Source organism: Acinonyx jubatus, chromosome B4 (assembly GCF_027475565.1).
Source record: "Acinonyx jubatus isolate Ajub_Pintada_27869175 chromosome B4, VMU_Ajub_asm_v1.0, whole genome shotgun sequence".
NCBI lineage: Eukaryota > Metazoa > Chordata > Mammalia > Carnivora > Felidae > Acinonyx > Acinonyx jubatus.
This window is the reverse complement of record NC_069387.1, coordinates 24,650,067-24,673,133: the sequence shown is the minus strand read 5'-3', so window position 1 is coordinate 24,673,133 and position 23,067 is coordinate 24,650,067. Positions and strand designations below refer to the sequence as shown.

The 23,067-nt window shown below is 41.3% G+C and overlaps 1 protein-coding gene across 1 annotated transcript; it reads left to right on the top strand.

Moving 5' to 3' along the window:
• Nucleotides 1-539: 539 nt before the first annotated feature.
• LOC128311012 (uncharacterized) lies at nucleotides 540-16,003 on the top strand (the record flags this gene model as incomplete). Its single annotated transcript, XM_053199612.1, is given in 7 exon segments — nucleotides 540-657; nucleotides 12,138-12,514; nucleotides 12,516-14,655; nucleotides 14,658-14,897; nucleotides 14,900-15,637; nucleotides 15,640-15,972; nucleotides 15,975-16,003. Coding segments are annotated over 7 exon segments (3,975 nt in total), but the record flags the coding sequence as incomplete, so codon positions are not given.
• Between the last annotated feature and the right edge of the window lie 7,064 nt (nucleotides 16,004-23,067).

Here is a 23,067-nt window from a genome sequence, read left to right as displayed (position 1 = left end):
TAGACTAAACATTTAAACACATTATATATTCTTAAATAGCTTGATATATTACTATAGATAGATGATTAAATATGACTTGTGATACACCTAAAATGATAGTGCTGTGAGGAAAAAGAAAGGGGAGGGAATGGATAGAAAGGATATGTAATGTTATTTGAGTGAGTGGTCAGGAAGGATCATTTGAGATGAGACCTGAAGGTAGAGACAGAGTGACCTAGGTTAAGTGTGTTGAGGAGGAACATTCCAAGTAGTTCATTTCATGTGAATTTTATTGTCCGTAAGAGTTTTGTTGGAAGAATTGGTTTTAATTCTTACGTTTAAAAATTACATTATTACTCCATTTGTTCAGAGAAAACAAAAAAAGGCTCAGAAAGATGCATCTTTGCAATCTCACAGCTATTCAGTGGTAGAGGTGGATTCAGCCTATTAGTACAATGTATTTTAGGCATTTTTTTTTCCAGAGGAAGGGAAATCATATTTGGCTTGCATAATTAGGTGAAATTCCCAAAAGAAGAGACATTAGAGCTGGATGTTGAATGATGGACAGTGCCTATAAGCGGAGGCATGCGAAAGGGATTGGATGGGAAAGAATCAGGATGGAAGGTGATGTGAAGGTTGAAGCATATGAAGCGTCTGTGCCAAATGGTTATCAGAGCAGTATGGGTTGTGTTCTTTCTCAAAAGGGATCAAGCTGGATGAGGAAACTGGAGCTTGGCAAGAGACAAGTGTTATGCTCAATTTTGATTTGCATTTTGGTTATTTGGATAGTACTAGGACACTAAAGGACTTTGTGTAATAAAGTGACAGAAGTAAAACCATGTTTTATAAATATTGCCTCGGTAAGAGAATCTAAGGTGGATGGAAAGGGGAGAATTATATTAGGAGCTCATTAAGTCTGCAGTTCCTAAACAGACTAGTAGATGCCTTGGGCATTGATGAGTCATCTTAAAGGAGCCACACATTCTTATGTGAATCACTTTATGAACAGAAAAAAATTTTATTTTTACTCAAATGTGTTTTACCATTTTAAAAATGGTATATTTAAAATTTTTTTAATGTTTATTTATTTATACACCCACTTCTTAACAATAAAGTAGGCTTGCAAAAATAAAAAGTTATTAAGAAAATCATAAGGGAGAAAAAATGCATTTACAGTACTAAACTAAAAAAAATCTGTGTATAAGTGGACTTGCACAGTTCAAATATGAATGGAGATTCTAACCAAAATGCCAGAGAGATAGGGGTGTTGGATAACAAGCATTAAGAAGCATAGAAAAGAGGTATAGAGTGAGTCATTAAAAAATAGAGCACCTGGTTGAGTGTCCGACTTTGGTTCAGGTCATAATCTCAGGGTTCATGGATTAGAGCTGACAGTGTGGACCCTGCTTTGGATTCTCTGTTTCTCTCTCTCACCGCCCCTCCCTTGCTCATTCGTTCTCTTTCTCTCTCTCTCTCTCCCCTCAAAAATAAATAAATAAATAAATAAATAAATAAATAATAGAATTGACCTCTGCTGGATTTGGTTCATCAGACTGAAAGACAAAGCAGTTGATCTGAGAAAGGGAAAAACAAGAACAAAATACCTTTCACACACGTTCTCTTCTTACGTTTATTTAGGGTGTAGTTCTTTACATCCAAAGTATTTATGGCAGAATTGGAAGCCAATATCACTATATGAAAATGTGCTCAATGTTTTAATCTGTGAGTCACAGGAACCCATTTATAATTTACTAAATGTTTGCTATCCTATTTATCTTTGTTTAAAGCAGAGCTGCTCTGAAGCTTGTTGAGTGATCTGTGCACAACTAGTGAGCTGGATACCTTTACATTTTGTTTCATTTGTCTTAAAAAAAAAAAAACTTATTGAGTTTTGAGTAAAGAAGTCTTGGTTGGGAAGGAGGAAGGGAAGCTGGGAGATGGCGTAGGAAGAAAGAAATGAGAGACTCAGTGTTTTATAAACTTCATTGCAAAGAAAATCTGGCATTCATTTCAAGCCAGTGTGGTGTTTGCTTTGCTTTGGTGAGTTATGCTCACACATTTCTAGTCAACAGGGTAGAACACACATCATCTGAAAAATGAAAAGCTTTATTCGATGTATTGTGAGAGATGCTCAAGTTTATCCTTCCGCATCCATCTTCCCTCCTTGACAATATAAGGCCTGCTGCCTAGGGAGAGGATGCTATCAACCATTGATATCGAAGCACTCATTTAATTTAGTTACTGCATCCTGTTGACTTTTATGAGTGGTGGGGGAGCCGTTTAAAAAAGACCTGCTGTGTTGACAGATGTGCCCTGCTCTGCAGCATGGGGCATTTTGAATGATTTCCCATCTCTACTCTTTTCCCCCCACTATCCAGTGAGAAAAGTAGTCCACAGTGCTTGGGAAATATTTGTATCTAAATCTTTATTGTAGGTTCCATTGTAGTAAGAAAAAAATGTAAGTGGGTGTGTTTATTTCCATAATTATTTTGTAGAGTATTTTGGCTATTGTCCTAGGGTTTATAGTCGATGCATTTTAATGCCATCTACATTTTGGACAGCAGGCATCAGGCTCTGTTGGTTTAGCTCTTAGAGAAATAAGATTCCCCCCCCCCAAAGATAGCCATTTATAATATATAAATGAGCTACTGAAGAGGAAAAGGATCCTAATAAGCTTTCAAACTGTGATTGTGCCATGCAGTGAATCATTCCTTTATGAATACATTTCTTTTGGAGCATGTATAATTATGAAACTTTTTTAATTTTTTCTATCTCGGTAGGAACTGGGAAGTAACAGCCCTCCACAGAGAAACTGGAAAGGAATTGCTATTGCCATGCTGGTGATTTTAGTTGTATGCTCACTCATCAGTATGTCAGTCATCCTCTTAACCCCAGGTAATCTGTCTTTATTCCTCTCTTATGATGGTATTGTGGATGATAATTTCACATTCAAATGCCTTAAGAGGGTAGCCATATGTGGTATCTTAAGACACGTTAGCACTGGTTGGAATAAAAAAATGCATAACCAGACATTTTGCAAATGGCACAGTAATTTTGTGGCTCAAATATCATGTAAGGTATTTTTGGGAAACTGAAATGTAAAACATACGTTGAGAATGCCAAGGAGATTTTTGGTCTCCATCACTACTTAGAGACTTATGTTTGTCAGTTAATAAATGCGGGGGACATTTAACTTCTATTGTGGGCCGAAGATGAGGGAGTGGAGCCTGGAGGTTCCCATATGTAGGTGATACCTCAATTATAATGATGGTGGTGAGGGAGGACTTGAGAGACAATGAGGGTTTGATGAAAAGAAAATGAGCTAAGCCCCTAAGTGCTTCTTTCTTCTGTTCCTTTCTTTCCTTGTAGTTTTATATTCCCAGTTTCCCCTTGTCTAAAGAACATTGCCAAATTGCCCTTGCAGTGATCTTTAAATTGTGTCCTTTACATTAAAGAGCTTAACACTCATATATAAATTATCAGAAGGCTTAATTCCTCTTTGGGGATTATTTCAGTACCCAGAAGTTTTACTGCTCTTTAGCAGGTGCTGATATTGGAAGACAGAGACAAGCTGCTGACTTCTAAAACTCCCCAAAATGTCTTCCAGGAGCAAATCCATTTGGTATGCTACTACAACCGGCCCGCCTAGCTTCCTCAAAGACCAGACACCCATATATTGCTCCAGATGATAAAAAATAGTCCTTTTCTGGGGGTAGGATTGAACTAGTCCAAAAATCAACTTATAGAATGAAGTTACAGTCTGTTGTTGAATATTATGTATTTACACTTCAGTTCTTGCCCCAGTTGTGTTATTTACAAGCCCTTAAACATATTGGACTTATTTTCTCATGTACAAAATGTGATTAACAGTAACAGCTCTTGGGGCGCTTGGGTGGCTTGTCAGTTAAGCGTCAGACTTTGGCTCAGGTCATGATCTCACAGTTTGTGGGTTCGAGCCCCGCATCGGGCTCTGTGCTGACAGCTCAGAGCCTGGAGCCTGCTTCGGATTCTGTCTCTCTCTGCGCCTGCCCCACTTGCACTTTGTATCTCTCTCTCTCTCAAAACTAAAAACATTAAAAAAAAAAAAAACCCTGATAGATTCCTTTAAAAAGAAAAGAAAAAGATAATTATGCACGTCAATTCTGTATGAATTATTTTTCAGCTATTGTATTTTATTAGAACCTCAAATATCCATGATAAAATATAAGTGCCCACTTTCTTTTCTAAACTACATTGTATAACAATTATTTATATGTCACTGTATGACTTTAAATATTTTGTTATATTTTTTCTTTGAAATATAAATTTTGGAAATATGATAGCCTGGCCTCTAAAAATGGGGGAGAGCAAGGCAGCCTGATCCTTCAGAAGCAAAGTTTCTTTAAAAGAGGGAGTTGCAAAAAAAAAAAGAAAAGGGGCACCTGGGTGGCTCAGTCAGTTAAGCGTCCGACTTCAGCTCAGGTCACGATCTCGCAGTCCGTGAGTTTGAGCCCCGCGTCAGGCTCTGGGCTGATGGCTCAGAGCCTGGAGCCTGCTTCCGATTCTGTGTCTCCTTCTCTCTCTGCCCCTCCCCCATTCATGCTCTGTTTCTCTCTGTCCCAAAAATAAATAAACGTTAAAAAAAAAAAATTTTAAAAGAGGGAGTTGCATTCAACTGCTTATCCAACTGGGGGGAAAAAAGAAGTTCAGCATACATTTGCCCCCTGTGTTTGTAGAAGTGAGTATTTTAATATGCAATTATTTGCCAGGGACTTTATCGTCCAGTTCTTTGTGTTTGAACAGTAACTTAAGATCTCCCATCCTAGAGTTCACTCACTACGTGTAAGAGGAGACTCTGTCAAAACAAATGAACAAAGCAAACAAATAAAAACCTTGACTAAATAGCCTTTTAAACTAAATAATATCCCAATTTATGCCTTTGCTCGTAAAAATCAAAATTTAGTTGGAACAATTTCAGTGCATATTCATTGCTTTGGCCTGTTTTCACCAATATTTCTCTTGTTCTAAGCTTGTTCTGGTAAGTGTAAGTCTAGTTGAATAAACTCTAGAAAAACTGGAATCCTTAAAATGAGACTTGGGAAACATCGTTATTTATACGGAAGACTCTTCCTTAAATCTGTGCATTACAGTTTGCACTTTGCATATGGCATAGATGATCTGTGATCCTAGATTCACAGCTCACCTTGCTTCTGCTGGGACATCATCTGTAATTATGTAACCTTAGGGGAACAAGGCCAGTAAGAATACTTTTTTACATAGGTTATGATTCAACATTTAGGAATTCTAGTTGCTCCAATTACCTTTTCTCTCCCAATCACATTCACTATCTTTATTCTCTGACCTAAAGCCTGGTGTTAAGAACAATTTTAATTTTATTACAATGTAATTCTTGGGGCGCCTGGCTGACTCAGTCAACAGAACGTGTGATTCTTGATCTCGGGATTGTGAGTTCAAGCCCCATGTTGGGCATGGAGCCTGCTGAGAAAAAAAATGAAATTCACGTTTGAAACTATCAATTTTAAAGTGAACAATCCAGGTCACCTGGGTGGCTCAGTTGGTGTCTGACTCTTGGTTTCAGCTCAGGTCATGATCTCACAGTTCTTGGGATCAAGCCCCGCGTTGGGCCCTGCACTGACAGCATGGAGCCTTTCGGGAATCTCTCTCTCTCCTTCTCTCTCTGCCCCATCCCCACTCACTCTTTCTCTCTCAAAATAAACAAACATTAAAAAAAATAATAAAGTGAATGATCCATTTACTGTGAAAGGCATTTAATACATTCACAGTGTGAGCAACCACTGCTTCTATCAAAGTGCAAAGTATTTGTATCAGCCCAAAAGGAAACCTTATGCCTGCTAAACAGTTACTCCCCATTTTCCTCTTCTATCTCCTGGCAGTCACCAATTTGCTCTTGGTCTCTACAGATTTACCTATTGTGAACATTTCATGTAAGTGTGACCAAAAAATAATGTGATGTTTTGACTTAACATAATGTTTTAGAGATTCACCCACATTGTCAGATATTAGTAATTCATTCTTTTTTATGGCTGAATAGTATTTCATTGTACGTGTGAACCACAATTTGTTCATCCATGTGTCCACTGATGGAAATTTGGGTTATTTTCGCCTTTTGGCTACTGGGAATAGTGCAGCCATCAACGCATGTGTACATGTATTTTTTGAGTCCTATTTTTCCATTTTTAGGGGTATATAACTAAGAATAGAATTACAGGATCATATGGTAATTCTCTGTTTAATTATTCGAGGGAGGAACTACCAAACTGGATTTGGATCATGATAATTCTAACTTTATAGAGTGAATCAATAAGTGTTCTCTCCTCTTCTGGAAGAAAGAGAAGAGAAACCCTTTTGGAAGAGTTTGAGAAGCATTGATGTTAATTTTTTAAATGTTTTGTAGAATTCACAAGTGAAGCCATCTGCTCCTGTATATTATTGCGAAGTTTTTCATTGCTGATTCAATTTCTTTACTCGTTTTAAATCCATACAGAGTTTCTATTTCCTTTTGAGTCAGTCTGGTAGTTTGTGTGTTTCTAGTAATGTGCTCATTTTATCAGGTTATCTGTTGGCATACAATCAATTGTTCACTGTATTCTGTCACAGTCCTTTTCATTTTTGTAAAATTGGTAGTAATGCTCCCAGTTTCCTATCTGACATTATTTGCATGTTATTTTTTCTTTGTCATACAAATGTTTGTCAGTTTTGTTCATCTTTTTTTATTTTGCTGGTTCTCTCCATTGTTTCACGTTTTGTTTTTTGTTTTTGTGGGTTTTTTTTTTTTTTTTTTGCCACTTCTTTATGTGTAAAGTTAGGTCACTGATTTAAATTTCTCTTTTAATGGAGATGTTTATAGCTATAAATATCCTTTTGAGAAGTGTTTTCACTGCATCCCATTAAGTATTGGTATATTGCATTCTCATTTTCATTTGTTCCAAAGTATTTCCTAATTTCCCTTGTGATTTCTTCCTTAAATATTTCTTCTCAAGAGTGTGTTAATTTCCTTATATAGGTTATTTTTTCAGTTTTCTTTCTGCTATAGATTTCTAGTTTAATTCTACTGCACTCCGAGAAGACACTTTGAATGATTTCAATACTTTTAAACTTATTGAGACTTGTTTTGTGGTCTAAAATATGGCATATCTTGGAGAGTATTCCATGTACTTGAAAATAATGTATTGAAAGAATGTATGTTTATATATATATATATATATATATGATTTATGTAACACACACATAGATATAAAATATCTCCTAATTAATAGTGTTGTTCAAGTCCTGTATTTTCTTATTAATCTTCAGTCTAAACATTGTATACATTCTTGAAAGTGGGCTATTGAAATCTCTACCTTTGAAGACCTATTTCTTCATTCATTTCTGCTGACATTTGATTCGTATAATTTGCAATTCTGTTATTTGGTTCAGGTATCATAATTCTTGTTATAACTTTTGGGTACAACAGTTTCCAATATATAACGTCTTTATTTGCCTCAACAATTTTTGACTTAGTTTATTTTTTGTGATAATAGCAGGGTCACCTCTGTTCTCTTTCGTTTACTATTTCTATGGAATATCTTTATCCATCCATTCACCCTCAACCTATTTGCGTCTTTGGATCTAAAAGAAGTATAAAAAATTTTTTTTAATTCAATTCTGCTGTTTTCTGCCTTTTGTGTAGAGAATTTAATTCATTTACATTTAAAGCAATTGCAGTAAAGGAATTACATCTCCCATTTTACCATTTATTTTCTCCATGTATTTTATCTTTTGTGTTTCTCAGGTCCTCCAATACTGCCTTCTTTTGTCTTTAATTGATTTTTGTGCTTTACTCTTTTGAATTTTTTTTTTTTTAGATTTCCTAATGGTTACCTTGGGTATTACTATAAATATGTTAAATTTCTAAGAATTATTTTGAATTGATGCCAACTCAACATCAATAGCTTTCATAAACTCTACTTTTATATGGCTTTGCCCTTATATTGGTTTTGTTGCAGATTACATCTTTTATAAATTGTGCACCCTTTAACGTAGAGTTTAGTTATTTCTTCATGCATTTGTCTTTTAAATAATATAAGAAATATAGAGAGACATTCCAAACCAAACATACAATAATTTTGGCTATTATATTTAACTATGTAGTTACCTTTACTAGAGTTATTTTTTAACCTGACTTCAAGTTACTGCTGTCCTTTTTTACTTCATCCTAAAGGAATCCCTTTAACATTTCCTGGAGGCCAAATATACTTGTTATGATCTCTCAGATTTTGTTAATCTTGGGAGATTTTAGTCTCTCTCACAATTTTGAAGGATAGTTTTGTAGGATATAGAATCTTTGGTTGACAGCTTTTTTCTTTCAGCACTTTCATAATGCTGTTTCATTCCTTTCTGGTGACATAGTTTTTGATAGGAAATCTATGGTTAAACCCATTGAAGATCCCCTACATGTAATTTGATTCTCTCTTACTGCTTCCAAGATTGTATATTTGTCCTTAATTTTGGCAATTTGACTAATATGTCTCAGCCTGGATCTCTCTGTGTTTATCCTTTTTGGAGTTTTTTAAACTTCGAGCATATCAATGCATGTATTTTGTCAAGTTTGGCAGATATTTGGCCATTATTTCTTCAAGTATTCTTTCTGTTCTTTTTTCCTCTCCCTTCTGGACTCCCTTTGCTCATAGGTTGACATGCTTAATGGAATTCCACATGTCTCTTAGGTTTTATTTTTATATTTCCTTCTTTGTGTTCCTCAGGCTAGATTATTTCAATGAACCTAAATTCCAGTTCACTGATTCTTTATTTTGTTTCCTCATATCTACTATTTGAACCCTCTAGTAAGTTTAATTTCCATTGTGGTACATTTCAGCTTTAGAATGTCTGTGGGTTAAAAAGTTCTTTCTCTTGGGGCGCCTGGGTGGCTCAGTCAGTTGGGCATCCGACTTTGGCTCAGATCATGATCTCATGGCTTGTGAGTTTGAGCCCCGTGTCGGGCTCTGTGCTGACAGCTCAGAGCCTGGAGCCTGCTTCAGATTCTGTGTCTCCCTCTCTCTCTGCCCTTCCCCAGCTCATGCTCTCTCTCTCAAAAATAAACATTAAAAAAATTTTTTTTAATTTCTTTCTCTTTAATGATATTCATACACACACACACACACACACACACACACACACACATTGTTCTCTTGGTTTCATTTAGCTCTTTGTCCATAGTTTCCTTTAGTTCTGTGAGTATTTTTAAGATAATTGATTTAAAGTCTGTCTAATAAGTAACTTGTCTGTGCTTTTCGGGGGCAGTTTCTGTTAATCTCTTCTGTGAGATGACCATAATATCTTGATTCTTTTCATGATTTAAATTTTGTATCAAAAACTGTTACATTTTGTTTTCAATAATGTGGAGCACTGTTTTTTTAAGTTTATTTATTTTTGAGAGAGAGAGAGAGACAGAGCATGAGTGGGGGAGGGCAAAGAGAGAGGGAGACACAAATCTGAAGCAGGCTCCAGGCTCTGAGCTGTCAGCATAGAGCCCAACATGGGGCTTGACCCACAACCTGTGAGATCAGGACCTGAACTGAAGTCTGAAGGTTAACCAACTCAGCCACCCAGCCACCCCTGGAACACTAGAGATATGATTCTTTCCACTCTTCAGAGTTATATTTTTGTTATGTTCTGTAGCTATTTTTGTGGTTGTTTAATTGACTTTTCTGATGTATTTTGAAAAGTCAGTGTTCTCTATCATACGTGGTCTCTGAGGTTTCTATTCCTTTAGCTTGTGTTCAGCTAGTGTTTTTACAAAGGATTCCTTGAATGCTAGGAGCCAAATACACTCTCCCATTCTTTTCAGATTACTTCTGTAATCTGGGGCAATTATTCAGTACTTATTTATAGCTCTGCATTCGCCTTCATTTCCTATTTGTATTAAGCCTAGAGTTTAGCTGGAGGCAAAAACTTAGGGTCTTCTCAGGTCTTTTTTTGAACATGCATCCTGCTCTGGGCACGCATGTGGTTTTCTGAATTTCCCAGTATATGTAGACACTTCGAATGCCTAATTTCTCAAAGGAAAGCTCTTCCCAGCTTTCCTTCTCAAGACTGAATGCTATATTTTAGGCCTTAACTGTATCTCTTTTCCCAGGCAGCTGGGTTTGTTCATTTGCCTTATAATGTTTTTGAGAATATCCACTGATTTTCTGTGCTGAGTTTTCTGGGTCAGGTAAGAAAAATAAATACCCCAGGTCAGTCAGTCCTTTAGGTAACCCCAGGCAGGTCAGAGCAGACTAAAAGAGTTTTGAGAAGAGATCTACTCGACTTCCTCCAGAAGCCAGAGACCAGGGTCCCATACTCTATATTCAGACTGTTAAAGATCACCACTGAGCCGGGGAGGGGATTGGAGTAATGCCAAATAAAAATGCCACAATATTTTTCTACCGTTTTTAAGTTACCTTTTTCTTGATTCAGTATTTGCTAGATTGTTGTGAACCTTTGACTCTTTTCCCGTGTTCTGACATAGCTTATTCTGACAGTTTTGCTTGTTTTTTTGTTTTGTTTTGTTTTAATGTTTTTGTGAGGAAACAGCCTCTTAGAGCTGCCTACTCCTCCATGTTTGCTGATATCACTTTGATGACAATTCTGCTGGTGCAGTTTTCATGTGCATTGGCCTCTGTCTGATTAACCTGAGTCCCTTAGTATAGTTGAAGCATTCAAGCATAGGGTTTCCATCTTTACCACCTACACAATTCCCTACACTTATTATACCAGGAAATGTTGACCAGTGACAAATTTATCTGGTTATTCCCTCTTGCATTACATATTAGAGAACATAAGAGAAGTATTTTGTGAAAGTTCATGAAGACAAGATACGATAGAGCACAGTCATTAGGTCTAATGATATCACCAAATTAAAAAGAAAATCCACAACAGTAGAGACCTAGAATATTATTTTACTATAAACTTAGCAGTTTGAAATGTAGGTTAAAATAAATTTAATAAAATCCATAATGAAGTATACACAGTAGAGTTTAGTGTAGGACATTCTAACAGATTATTGTGGACCCAAAAAATACTTTTTGGGCTTTTGAATTCTGTCAACATTTACTGGATTAGATAATAAAATTTAATTGTTGAGATTTTTTTCTAAAATGTTGGTTAATTCACTTAAAATGGCAATGATAAAACTATACATGTAAATATACATAACATGTTATAAAAATAGCTATGTTTTTCAGAACAAACCAAAAATACAACAGCATTATTTTATATTTTTTGCAAATTTGTTTAATGCCTGGATGAAAGACATCAGGATTTTCAGATGTGCCCTTTGTTAATTCTTTTGCAGGAGGTTGTTTTGGTTGACATATATGAAGAATCGGGTCGCTCCCGCTGGTCGGCATGAGGCTGTCGTCTTTGGAGGGACGTGGAATCCCCTCAAAGGTCTAAGCTAGCTTTCAGTTTTGCTTCCATGGAGTTGGAAGACTTTCTAGGGGCCCTCTGTTTGTCTGTTTTTGTGTTTCTCTGTTTTGTTCTGTGGACTTACTGGACGGACGTTATGGGACAGACTCAGACTAGTCCTCTAAGTATTATGATTGATCACTTTAAGGATGTGAGGGGAAGAGCTAACAACCTCAGTGTGGAAGTCCGAAAGGGTCGGTGACAGTTTTTTTGTTCTAGCGAGTGGCCAGCTTTCAATGTCGGATGGCCACCAGAGGGGACCTTCGACCTCCCTACCATCCACCGAGTCAGGAGTATCATCTCTCGGCCTAAGACAGGCCATCTTGATCAGCTCCCTTACATTATCACTTGGCAGGACCTTGTAGAAGACCCACCCTCTTGGCTTAAGCCCTTCCTAGCCCCGCTCCCTCCGGAGCCAAAACCCATTCTTGCTTTGCAGGGGACAAAGAAGAAAAGTCTTATCCAGCCTTCAGCACCCCTCTACCCTGTCCTACAGGGGGGTACTGAAGAAGAATTAATTTTTCCTCCCCCATATAACCCCTCTAGGATGCCGGAAGAACACCATCCTCCCCCTCTGGGGGAGGCAGACGCTGTTCTGAGAGCAGCGGGAGGCGGAAACGCTCCAGTGGGAAGCCTGCCCTTTACCAGACAAAGGGCTCAGAGGGAGCAATCCACCTCCACCGCCGACTCCACTCTTCTGCCCCTGTGAGCCACCGGACCCCCAGACGCGGAGGGGAATCAGCCCCATCACTATTGGCCTTTCTCCACTAGTGACCTCTACAATTGGAAAGCTCAGAATCCTAAGTTTTCCGAGAAACTGGCAGGGCTTATTGATTTATTAGACTCTGTTCTTTATACCCATCAGCCCACGTGGGACGATTGCCAGCAGCTTTTGCAGGTCCTGTTCACGACTGAAGAAAGAGAAAGAATCCTCAATGGGGCCCGAAAACTAGTTCCGGGCGCAGACGGGAATCCCACCACCAACCAGGCTCAGATAGATGCCTCCTTCCCCTTAACTCAGCCCCAGTGGGATTTCAACACAGCAGAAGGTAAGGAGAGGCTCCGGGTCTACCACCAGACTCTAATGGGGGGGTCTCCGAATGGCTGCTAGGAAGCCAACCAATTTGGCCAAGGTAGGAAATGTGCAACAGGAAAAAGATGAATCTCCGGCTGCCTTTTTAGAACAGATCATGGAGGCATTCCATACCCAGACCCCCATGGATCCAGAGGCTCCGGAAAGCAAGGCAGCTGCTATCATGGCCTTTGTAAACCAATCGGCCATAGACATTAGGAGAAAATTACAGAAAATAGATAGACTAGGGGAAAAAAGTCTGCAGGACTTACTGGTGGTAGCCGAAAAGGTATATAATAACCGGGAGCCTCCTGAGGACAAGCAGGCTCGCGCCATGGCGGCTGCCAGCAGTAAGCAGACTTGAGACCTGGCCAGAATACTACTAGCTACCACTGCTGACTCCCCCGAGGAACGAGACCGCCGTCTCTGGCAGCTGGCAGACGACGCAAGAAAAGGTAAAAGAACCACCAAGGGGGGGAAGCAGAGGCTGCAGAAGGATCAGTGCGCATACTGCAAGGAGATAGGGCATTGGGCCCGAGATTGTCCAAAAGGGGCCGGCGGGAAGGGAAGCAAGACTGATCGAGTAAAAGTCCTAGAGCTAGATGAACTAAGTGATTAGGGGAGTCGGGGTTCAGACCCTCTCCCCGAACCCAGGGTAACTCTTAAAGTGGAGGGGACCCCTGTTGACTTCCTTGTCGACACCGGAGCACAACATTCGGTCCTCTGCACCCCACAAGGAAAACTAGCCAACAAGAAGTCCTGGGTACAAGGGGCAACTGGTATGAGCCAGTATTCATGGACTACCCGAAGAACAGTAGATTTGGGAACGGGCCGGGTATCCCACTCCTTTATGGTAATACCAGAATGCCCCTACCCGCTGTTAGGACGGGACTTACTGACCAGGATTGGAGCTCAGATAACTTTCAGACAAGGGGGGCCTCAGGTTACCGATGGCAAGGGCCACCCCATCCAGGTACTGACCATGAAACTGGAGGATGAATACCTCCTCCACCAGGAGGCGCTCCCGAGAGAGGATAATATAGACAGATGGCTACAAGAATTCCCCTCGGTTTGGGCAGAGATGGGGGGAATGGGACTAGCCGCTCACAGGACCCCAGTCCTGGTAGAGCTTAAGCCAGGAGAGAGTCCGGTAAGGATCAAACAATACTCCATGTCTCAGGAGGCCCGGAAGGGGATCCAGCCACACATTCGGAGACTACGAAGCCTAGGGGTACTAGTTCCTTGCCAGTCTCCCTGGAACACCCCCCTACTGCCGGTCAAAAAGCCTCACACAAATGACTACCGACCGGTACAAGACCTCCGGGAAGTAAATAAGAGGGTCGCGGACATACACCCAACTGTTCCCAACCCGTATACTCTCTTGAGCTCCTTGGCGCCCTCCAGGGTCTGGTATACTGTACTAGATTTAAAGGATGCCTTCTTCAGTCTGCCGCTGGCACCCCAGAGCCAACCCTTGTTCGCCTTTGAGTGGCATGATCCGGAGGAGGGCTACAGTGGGCAACTCACCTGGACCCGGCTACCTCAGGGATTCAAAAATTCACCCACCATCTTCGACGAGACACTACACGAGGACCTGGGTGAGTACAGAAGGGAGCACCCTGGCCTCACCCTTCTACAGTACGTAGATGACATCCTGATTGCTGCCGACATGGCCAAAGACAGTGAGCGAGGGACCCAGGACCCGCTGGCTACCCTGGGGTCCTTAGGGTACCGGGCATCCGTGAAGAAGGCTCAGATATGCAGGGAGAGGGTAAGTTACCTGGGATATATCCTGGAGGGCGGACAGCGGCGGTTATCAGATGCCAGGAAAGAAACTGTCCTAAAGATCCCTACTCCCACCTCCCGAAGAGAAGTGAGGGAATTCCTAGGATCAGCTGGCTACTGCTGCCTCTGGGTTCCAGGTTTTGCTGAGATTGCCAGGCCCCTATATGAAGCTACCAAAGAGGGGAAAACATTTAAATGGACTGAAAAAGAAGAAATTGCTTTTAATCAGTTAAAAAAGGCCCTCCTAAGTGCCCCAGCCCTGGGCCTACCAGACATTACGAAACCTTTCCACCTCTTTGTAGACGAACATAAGGGAATAGCAAAAGGGCTTCTAACTCAAGCCTTAGGCCCCTGGAACTGCCCAGTGGCTTACCTAAGAAATTAAACCCAGTGGCTGCCAGCTGGCCGCCATGCCTAAGAATTATTGCGGCAACAGCACTCCTAGTCAAGGATGCAGACAAGCTGACCCTAGGACAGGAGATCTGGATCACGACCCCACACGCCATTGAAGGGGTCCTGGAACAGCCTCCTGATAGATGGATGAGCAACACACGTGTGACTCATTACCAGAGCCTCCTACTCAACCCTCCACGAGTGCGGTTCCACCCCAGTGCAGCCTCAATCCTGCAACCCTGCTGCCCGACCCTGACCTAGGTGCTCCACTACATGACTGTGCGGGAATCCTGGAACAAGTACATGGATTCCGGACAGACCTGACCGACCGGCCCCTCCCCGATGCCGAGGCTACTTGGTTCACTGATGGCAGCAGCTTTGTGCAAGACGGACACAGGTATGCGGGTGCAGCGGTGGTCACCGAAACGGACACCGTATGGGCGGAGGCTCGACCCTCCAGAACGTCAGCCCAGCGAGCAGAGTTCATAGCCCTCACCAAGGCGCTGATGCTGGGAGCTGGAAAACGGCTTAACATCTACACAGACAGCCGTTATGCGTTTGCCACAGCTCATATTCATGGGGCAATTTATCAGGAGAGGGGATTCCTGACGGCAGAAAGACGGACTATAAAAAATAAGCAGGAGATACTTAACCTGCTTACGGCCTTATGGCTTCCTGCCAAGCTAGCCATTATCCACTGCCAAGGGCACCAAAAAGCTGATAACCCAGTAGCTAGAGGTAATCGAAAGGCTGACCAGGCAGCCAAGGCAGTCGCCCTTACTCCAGTCCCCACCATGACCATACAACTACCGGACCCGGGAGACCCAGTTTTACCAGACCAGCCCAAATACTCCCAGGAGAAGTTACAGCGGATCAAGAAACTCCGCATGGCCCAGGAGATAAAGGGATGGTGGTATACACCTAACAAGGAGCTCGTGCTGCCAGACCGGCTCGGAGTCTCAATATGCACATGCATCGGTCTACTCACATGGGGGCCCGAAAATTAAAAGACTTAATCCGACATGCCGGAATCAAGATTCACCAACAGGACACCAAAATAGAGCAAGTTGTATCTGCCTGCAAGACCTGCCAACTCACCAACGCGAGAGCCACATCAAATAAAAAAGGAACCAGGCTCAGAGGCACCAGACCGGGAGCCCAATGGGAAGTCGACTTCACTGAAGTCAAACCAGGAAAGTATGGTTATAAATATCTTTTAGTATTTACAGACACCTTCTCTGGCTGGGTGGAGGCATACCCAACCAAGCATGAAACGGCTCAGACGGTGGCTAAGAAGCTACTAGAAGACATCTTACCCAGGTATGGTTTTCCTGCCATGGTAGGATCAGACAATGACCAGCTTTTATCTCGCAGGTAACACAGGCAGTAGCCAAGGCGGTGGGGGCAAACTGCAAATTACATTGTGCTTATAGGCCCCAGAGCTCAGGACAGGTAGAAAGAATGAATAGAACCCTAAAAGAGACCCTTACCAAATTAACCATGGAGACTGGCGGGGACTGGGTGACTCTCCTACCGTACGCCCTTTACCGGGTTAGAAACACTCCTTACACTCTGGGTTTTACTCCCTACGAGATCATGTTTGGCAGGCCACCCCCTGTTATTCCCAGCCTTCGAGCTGAATTTATTGCTGAGTTTAAAGATCAAGAACTTTTTCTTTCCTTGAGAGGGCTCCAGAGGGCGCACGAGGACATTTGGCCACGCCTCCGTGCCATCTACGAGGCTGGCCCAACCCCGACACCTCAGTACAGGCTGGGAGACTGGGTCTACGTCAACAGACACCACCGAGAGACCCTCGAGCCGCGCTGGAAGGGACCCTACATCGTGGTGCTGACAACCCCCACCGCTCTCAAAGTAGACGGCATCGCGACCTGGGTCCATCACACCCACGTTTGGCCAGCGGACCCCTCCTCGATCCGGAAGCACTTCGTCACGCAGTGGGCCATCAGTTGGGACCAACACAACCCGCTCAAGCTCAAGCTACAGCGCATTCGACCCACCTAATATTGGTAACTCTGTTAACTCTGCTTGTCATTGCTCATGCTGCCGGGAGTCCCTACGCCCCCCAAAACATCACCTGGCAGATCATAGACACCAGCTCGGGGACAATACTTAATCAGACCTCCCAGACCCACCCCAGGGACACTTGCTTCCCAGAACTTGCGTAAACCTCCAAACTCTGTTCCCCTTGTCACCATAAATGCAGCCGGTCCCATGATTGGGTGTGTAAGCTACATGACAAGGGGGGAATGAAAGGGCGGGTCTACGCTGGCCAACTCCATCTTGTTCTATGTCCTTCACCTTGACCACACCTCCTCCCCTTGAGCCACCCCCTCCCCCACCTGCCTAACAGAACTCGGACCCTTCCCCAGCCAATCGGCTGAGGCCATAGCTATTACCTCACCAACTGCCCCTAGGCCCCAATAAAACCTTTGTGCTTTGGAAACTCTCTCTCCCTGGTATCTCACCGCTGTGTCGGTGCAGGTAGGGGATTGAGCTCGAGCTAGCTCGAATAAAGGCTCTTTTGCTTTTACATCAGACTCGGCTCCCTGGCGGTATTTGGGGATCACGAATTCTGGGCATAACACAGCCACTTGTGTTTGTGTGTGTGTGTGTGTGTGTGTGTGTGCGTATTTTATACGAAAGGTTCATTTCATTCATTTTGAGGGCAAACATTTCCCAGAGGTATCCTTTGCTCTCTGAAAGTTTGCATTATGTGACTTTGTTTTTGTGAAAAATGTACATTAGTACAGTGTAAAAATGAAACACCCCCCCCCCTTGAATTTCTTTTGGTTAGCAAAAACAGGTAGTGATGTAGGACTTCCATAAAAACAGAAGTGGTATAATGTGATCTCTCAGAAGGCAGGGGATGCTCTTTGCTTTACACCATTTCAGCTTACAGAAGTTTTCATAGGGATGTTCCAACATTCAGACAGTGAATGAAACCTATACTTAAATCTGAAGTCATTTTTGTTATTCATTCCTTCCATTAAATTCAAGTTACATGAAAACAAGAAAGAATAGTTGAGTTTATAGCACAACCAGCTGCTGCCAAGGTGTTTTTCCTGGAGACAACTATCATGTTGATGTACAGTGGAAGTCTTTTTGTTTTTATTGTTTTTATTTATTTGTAGGGAGAGAGTGTGAGAGAGAGCAGGGGAGAGGCAGACACAGAAGGGTAAGAGAGAATCCCAGCAGGCTCTGCACTGTCAGCACAGAGCCCAATGCGGGGCTCCAACCCACAAACCACCAGATCATGACCAGTGTGGAAATCAAGAGTCAGACAAGCGACTGAGTCACCCAAGTACCCCTATTTTTGTTTTGGGTACTCCAGATTTACCACACAGATACTAAAAAGATCTTAAGTATTGATATTGAATGCAGTTATCATTTTTATAACTGTATCAAGGAAATTCTCAAGTGAAACTGATTGTGTTTTTAAATGAGCACATGTATAATAGTGTTGGTTAACAATAAAGTGCTCAGAATTGCACCTTGGTTTTGTACCAAGGGTGAAAATTTCAATCCAGTGTAAAGGGAACACAATGCTGTAGTAGTATCATAAATATAATTTGAGTTTAGGACCCATTTTCACTAGTTGTTGACAAATTATACTCTGCAAACCTGTGATGCAGGTAAAGATAGGAAACCCAAAGGTGCTCCTGGTAATGTAACTGAAACCAACAGCGAGGCTGAGGGAGAAACTGACACGTGCAGGTGGTAACGTAACGGAAACCAACCGCGAGCCTGAGGGAGAAACTGACACGTGCGCGGGGCCATGTAACTGAAACAAACAGCAAGCCGGGGGAGGTACTGAAACACAGCCATAGATGAGCTCAGAGGCTCACAGTAGAACCATAGCACTTTAGGCTTTTTTTTAAAAGAAAAAGACATTATTTCAGAGAGAGAGAGTGTGTGTGTGCATCATTGCATAATTTTCTCAAATGTCAAAAGCCTTTGTGCAAGTGTATTTCTCATATTTAGCTTTTCTCCTCAAATTCAGGAGATGTTAATTTGAAAAAGGTCTCAAAAAGAGATTTGAGAATGATTATTAGCATTTTGAACAATTGACTAAACCTATGAGTAAATCCTAAAGCTCTTGATTTATTTATTCAAGAGATTTAAGGTAGCATTTATTTAATAAGTCTCTCAGAACCCGGAAATACATTATTTGATGAGCACTTAGAGTCTGCTAAAACTAGAGAAAGTTGAATAAAATATCACAAACTAGGGGATCTTAGAGATGCAATCTACTTCATAGGGCACTGTGTGTGTATGTGTGTGTATGTGCATGCCAGTGTGTGTGCATAGTATTTCCAATTAAATTTTATATGAAGAAGTCAAAAATAATGCTAAAGCAGAGCTGTTCTGATGGTAGAGCTCTGACCATGTAACCTCTGTCCTTCCCCTTCCAATCTCTGTCCAGAGAGAGCTTATAGGAGTTTCTAGAATACAACTGACAATGGTGTCATTTGGTCCAACCTTTTCTCTTCACAAAGAAGAAACTGATACCTAAGTAGACTGAGTGCTAGTGCCATCGGCATACATGCTACTCTAAGGGTTAACTACAACTAGATTACAATCTCCTAGCTCTAATGACTGTTCTTACACCTTGCTGCTTACTCTTGAGAAAGAAAATGGGAGAATAGGTCCAAAAGTGTTGGGAACCTTAGAGAAGGTGAATGCATCATAGTAGGCAAACTTTTTGCAATCCATACTTCAGTATTTCATATTTAATATAAAATTCCTAAAAATCCCCTACATGTATGGTAAAAAGGGGCAGAGTGGGGAAGGGGAAGAAGGAGACACATAAATAAATAAGGAATATCTTATTTGTCAGCTTTCCTCTTCATTCTATTCAGTATAGACACGTTGGTAACTTCTCACATAGCATATTTTTAATATGTATTTTTAAAATACTATGGCTTTCTGGGGCACCTAGGTGGCTCAGTCAGTTGAGCCTCTGACTTTGGCTCACGTCATGATCTCGTGGTCTGTGAGGTTGAGTCCCGTGTCGGGCTCTGTGCTGATAGCTCAGAGCCTGGAGCCTGCTTCAGATACTATGTCTCCCTCTCTCTCTACAACCATCTCCCCAACCCCGAAACCCAGCTTGCACTGTGTCTCCCTCTATCAAAAGTGATAAACATTAAAAATAATAATAATAATTAGAATTGGCTTGCCATTATGGAAAGTGTTTTGACTCAGAAGTCCTAGCTCTATAACCAATAGCTATTTGTTCTTGGATAAGCCACTTCTCTTTGGCTCAAAATCTTCCTCTATAAAACAAGTATTTTTCTGCCTTATTTTACAAGGTTGATAAGAGGATTTAATGAGATATTACATCCAAAACATGGCCTCTCAGGCCAGGTGACGCTCATGACTCTGGGAAGGGCAATATGACACCTTCCATGACCTCAGAAAAGGTGCTCCACAGGATTTAAAGCAGGGGTACAGGGGCACCTGCTTCACAGGATTTAAAGCGGGGGTCCAGGGGCCTGGGGGACTCAATCAGTTGGGCTTCCAACTCTTGATCTCAGCTTGGGTCTTGATCTCAGGGTCATGAGTTTGAGCCCCAACTCAAAAAAAAAAAAAAAAGGCAAGGGTACAGATCTTTAAAAAAAAAAAAGGGGGTACAGATCTACTAACAAAGGAGAAAGGGAAGCCCGATCTCTTCCTGCAGCATTATTTGAACATCTCTGACAGCTTAGAATGGTCCCAACTAACATCTTCTGGCAAAAAAAAAGAGAAACAAGATCCTCAGAGGGTAACTCATAATGAAAGTCTAGGCTAAGATATGGGTTCCACATAAGGTTTTTGAGTGTGTAGGAAAGGGGTGTATGATTAAAGCCAGGAGGCCCAGCTGCCAGAACAGGGTGCTGGTGCTTTGGGATAGCTGCTGAGCATATGTGCTGCGTATGCAGTGAACAAAAGAAACTTTGTAACTTTGAAATCTAAGTGTGGATCACCATGAAGACTGAAAACTCTGGATCAGCAAGGGAATCCTGGGAGCAAAGGTCAATCACGACCAGACTGCAGCACCAGTTCCAACAGCAATGCCGCAGCAACAGAATCAAAGGAAACAGTAGAATGATCAGGATGTTCTTTTTTCCCCTCCCTACGACTTGTGAAAGAGGACTGTCTCTTTGGTCTTAGGGTGCTCCTTTGGTTCTTGGAAAATTCAAGGGAGAGAGTACAGGAGATAGCTCTCAAAGGAAAGTACAGGGTTTTCCACACAACTGAACATTTCAAGACCCAAATTACTAGTTAGAAAACACAGAGATGTAACATTATTTGTACCCCATGCATAGGGGTTATACTTGAAACGAAAGGGGTAAGGTTAGGATCCTTAAGGATAAAGGTCTCAAAAGTCCTGAGGTAAAGAATCCTGCACACATTTCTACTTCCAACTAGTCTAGTCCTTTGCTTGATTTCTGGCTAATGTTGTGGACTAACCAACTGCCATTCCAAAACTGCCTAACCAAACTACGAAATCCCATTTGTTACGTACGAAGTTAACAGTTAAATTATTTTAAACCTCAGTTTAGTAATAACTAGCATTTTAATGCAAACACAGATTAAAACCCTTAATATAAGCATATTCATCTGCAGTCCATGCATATACAACTTGAGGAAAGGGATCAATACCTTGCTGAAGAAGAAGCCTGACTACATTTGTTGATTCATAATTTACAGCAAGCATGAGGGCTGTTCTAAAATAACAGAGATAACCTCACTCTTACGAATTTAGAGTTATTTAAACAACTAATTTCGATATACTTTATCAGGTTAATATCTTGCCTGTCTGTTCAGAATCAACCATTTACATGTTCAAGTGTTCATCTTTGTAAATTATCTCCAAGACTAAAATGAAGGGACAAAAGGGAGCTTCTTGTCCCACTTGGGTAATGTATTATAGAGTTGCTAATTTAAAGTCCTTTGATAAACAAGAAACTATGTGGAGGGCACTTATCTGAATAGGTAAAGATTTTAAAAAAGAATTCCCCATGTCTTCCTTAATCTGACACAGTGCACGTCTAAGCCATCTAGAGGTCAAGTAAGTATAAAAACTATCTGCAGGCTTAAAATGATAATATTTTAATGTGAATGCTAATAAAATAGGCATAATTATAGTTAACGATGCTGATAAGCATATGGTAGGCACTAAATTAAATGCTATGTATATAAAATATAATTTACGCACAACCACCCTTGAAGGATGTATTATTATCCTCCTTTTCATATCAGGAAACAGTGATGATACGTAACGCTCCCAAGGTCACAACACCTAGCAAGTAGGAAAGCTATGAATAAACCTAGTCTTGTGTGAATCTAAGGCACGTCTCTTTCTTTTTTGTCACCCACCTGTAACTTTTCCTCATTAAAGGAAAAGTCTATTCAGTTAAAGCTACCTTTCATCTTTCTATGCATACCAATTAAAAGTAAAATAAAAAATATATATACTGGACATGAAAAAGGATAAAAACTGATGAGCCTATAGTACCTGGTAATAGTAATTAATCATTACTTAAAGATCACCTAAGGACATCAGTATTCCTCAAAAAAGAAAAAAAAAGCAATTTAAAGCAAAGTGTCATCCAAAAGACAAAACAACTCCTGTTTTTGTCTAATATGCATCTTAATTTTTTACATTTATTTGCTTTTGAGAGACAGAGTACAAGTTTGTCCTCTATGTCACAGATTCTCTGTTCTGCCTCGTCCATCCTTGCCGCCTCTGCATCCATCCGTGATTGCAGCTCAGTTATAGCACTTTTAATTTCATTCTGGCTTTTACTTCTTTTATCTCTGCAGAAGGGGATTCTAATCTATTTTCGGCTCCAGCTAATATTATTATCGTGATTCCAAATTCTGGTTGAGACATCTTGCTAGTATCTGTGTTGGTTAAATCCCTGGCTGTCGTTTCTTTATGCTCTTTCTTTTGGGGTAAATTCCTGCTGGATTCTGTGGTTCAGGTTGTGCGGATTGTTGTGTTAGTCCTCCGATCAGTTTTCTAGGTGTGCAGGATGGTTTAGTGTTGGTCTGGCTGTATTTCATGGATGCGAGACACACAGAAAACTTCCATGCTGTTCTGCCATCTTGGCCCCTCCCCCCATTCACAAATATTTTAAAAACTTATCTCAGGGTGCTTGGGTAGCTCAGTCGGTTAAGCATCCAACTTAGGCTCAGGTCATGATCTCACAGTGTGTGAATTTGAGCCCGTGGGGCTCGCGTTGGGCTCACCATTGTCAGCGCAGAGCTTGCTTCCGAGCCTGTCTCCCTCTCTCTCTGCCCCTCCTCTGCTGGCTTGCTTGGTCTCTCTCAAAAATAAACACTTAAAAAAATTATCTCAATAGATGTGAAGTAAACATCTATTA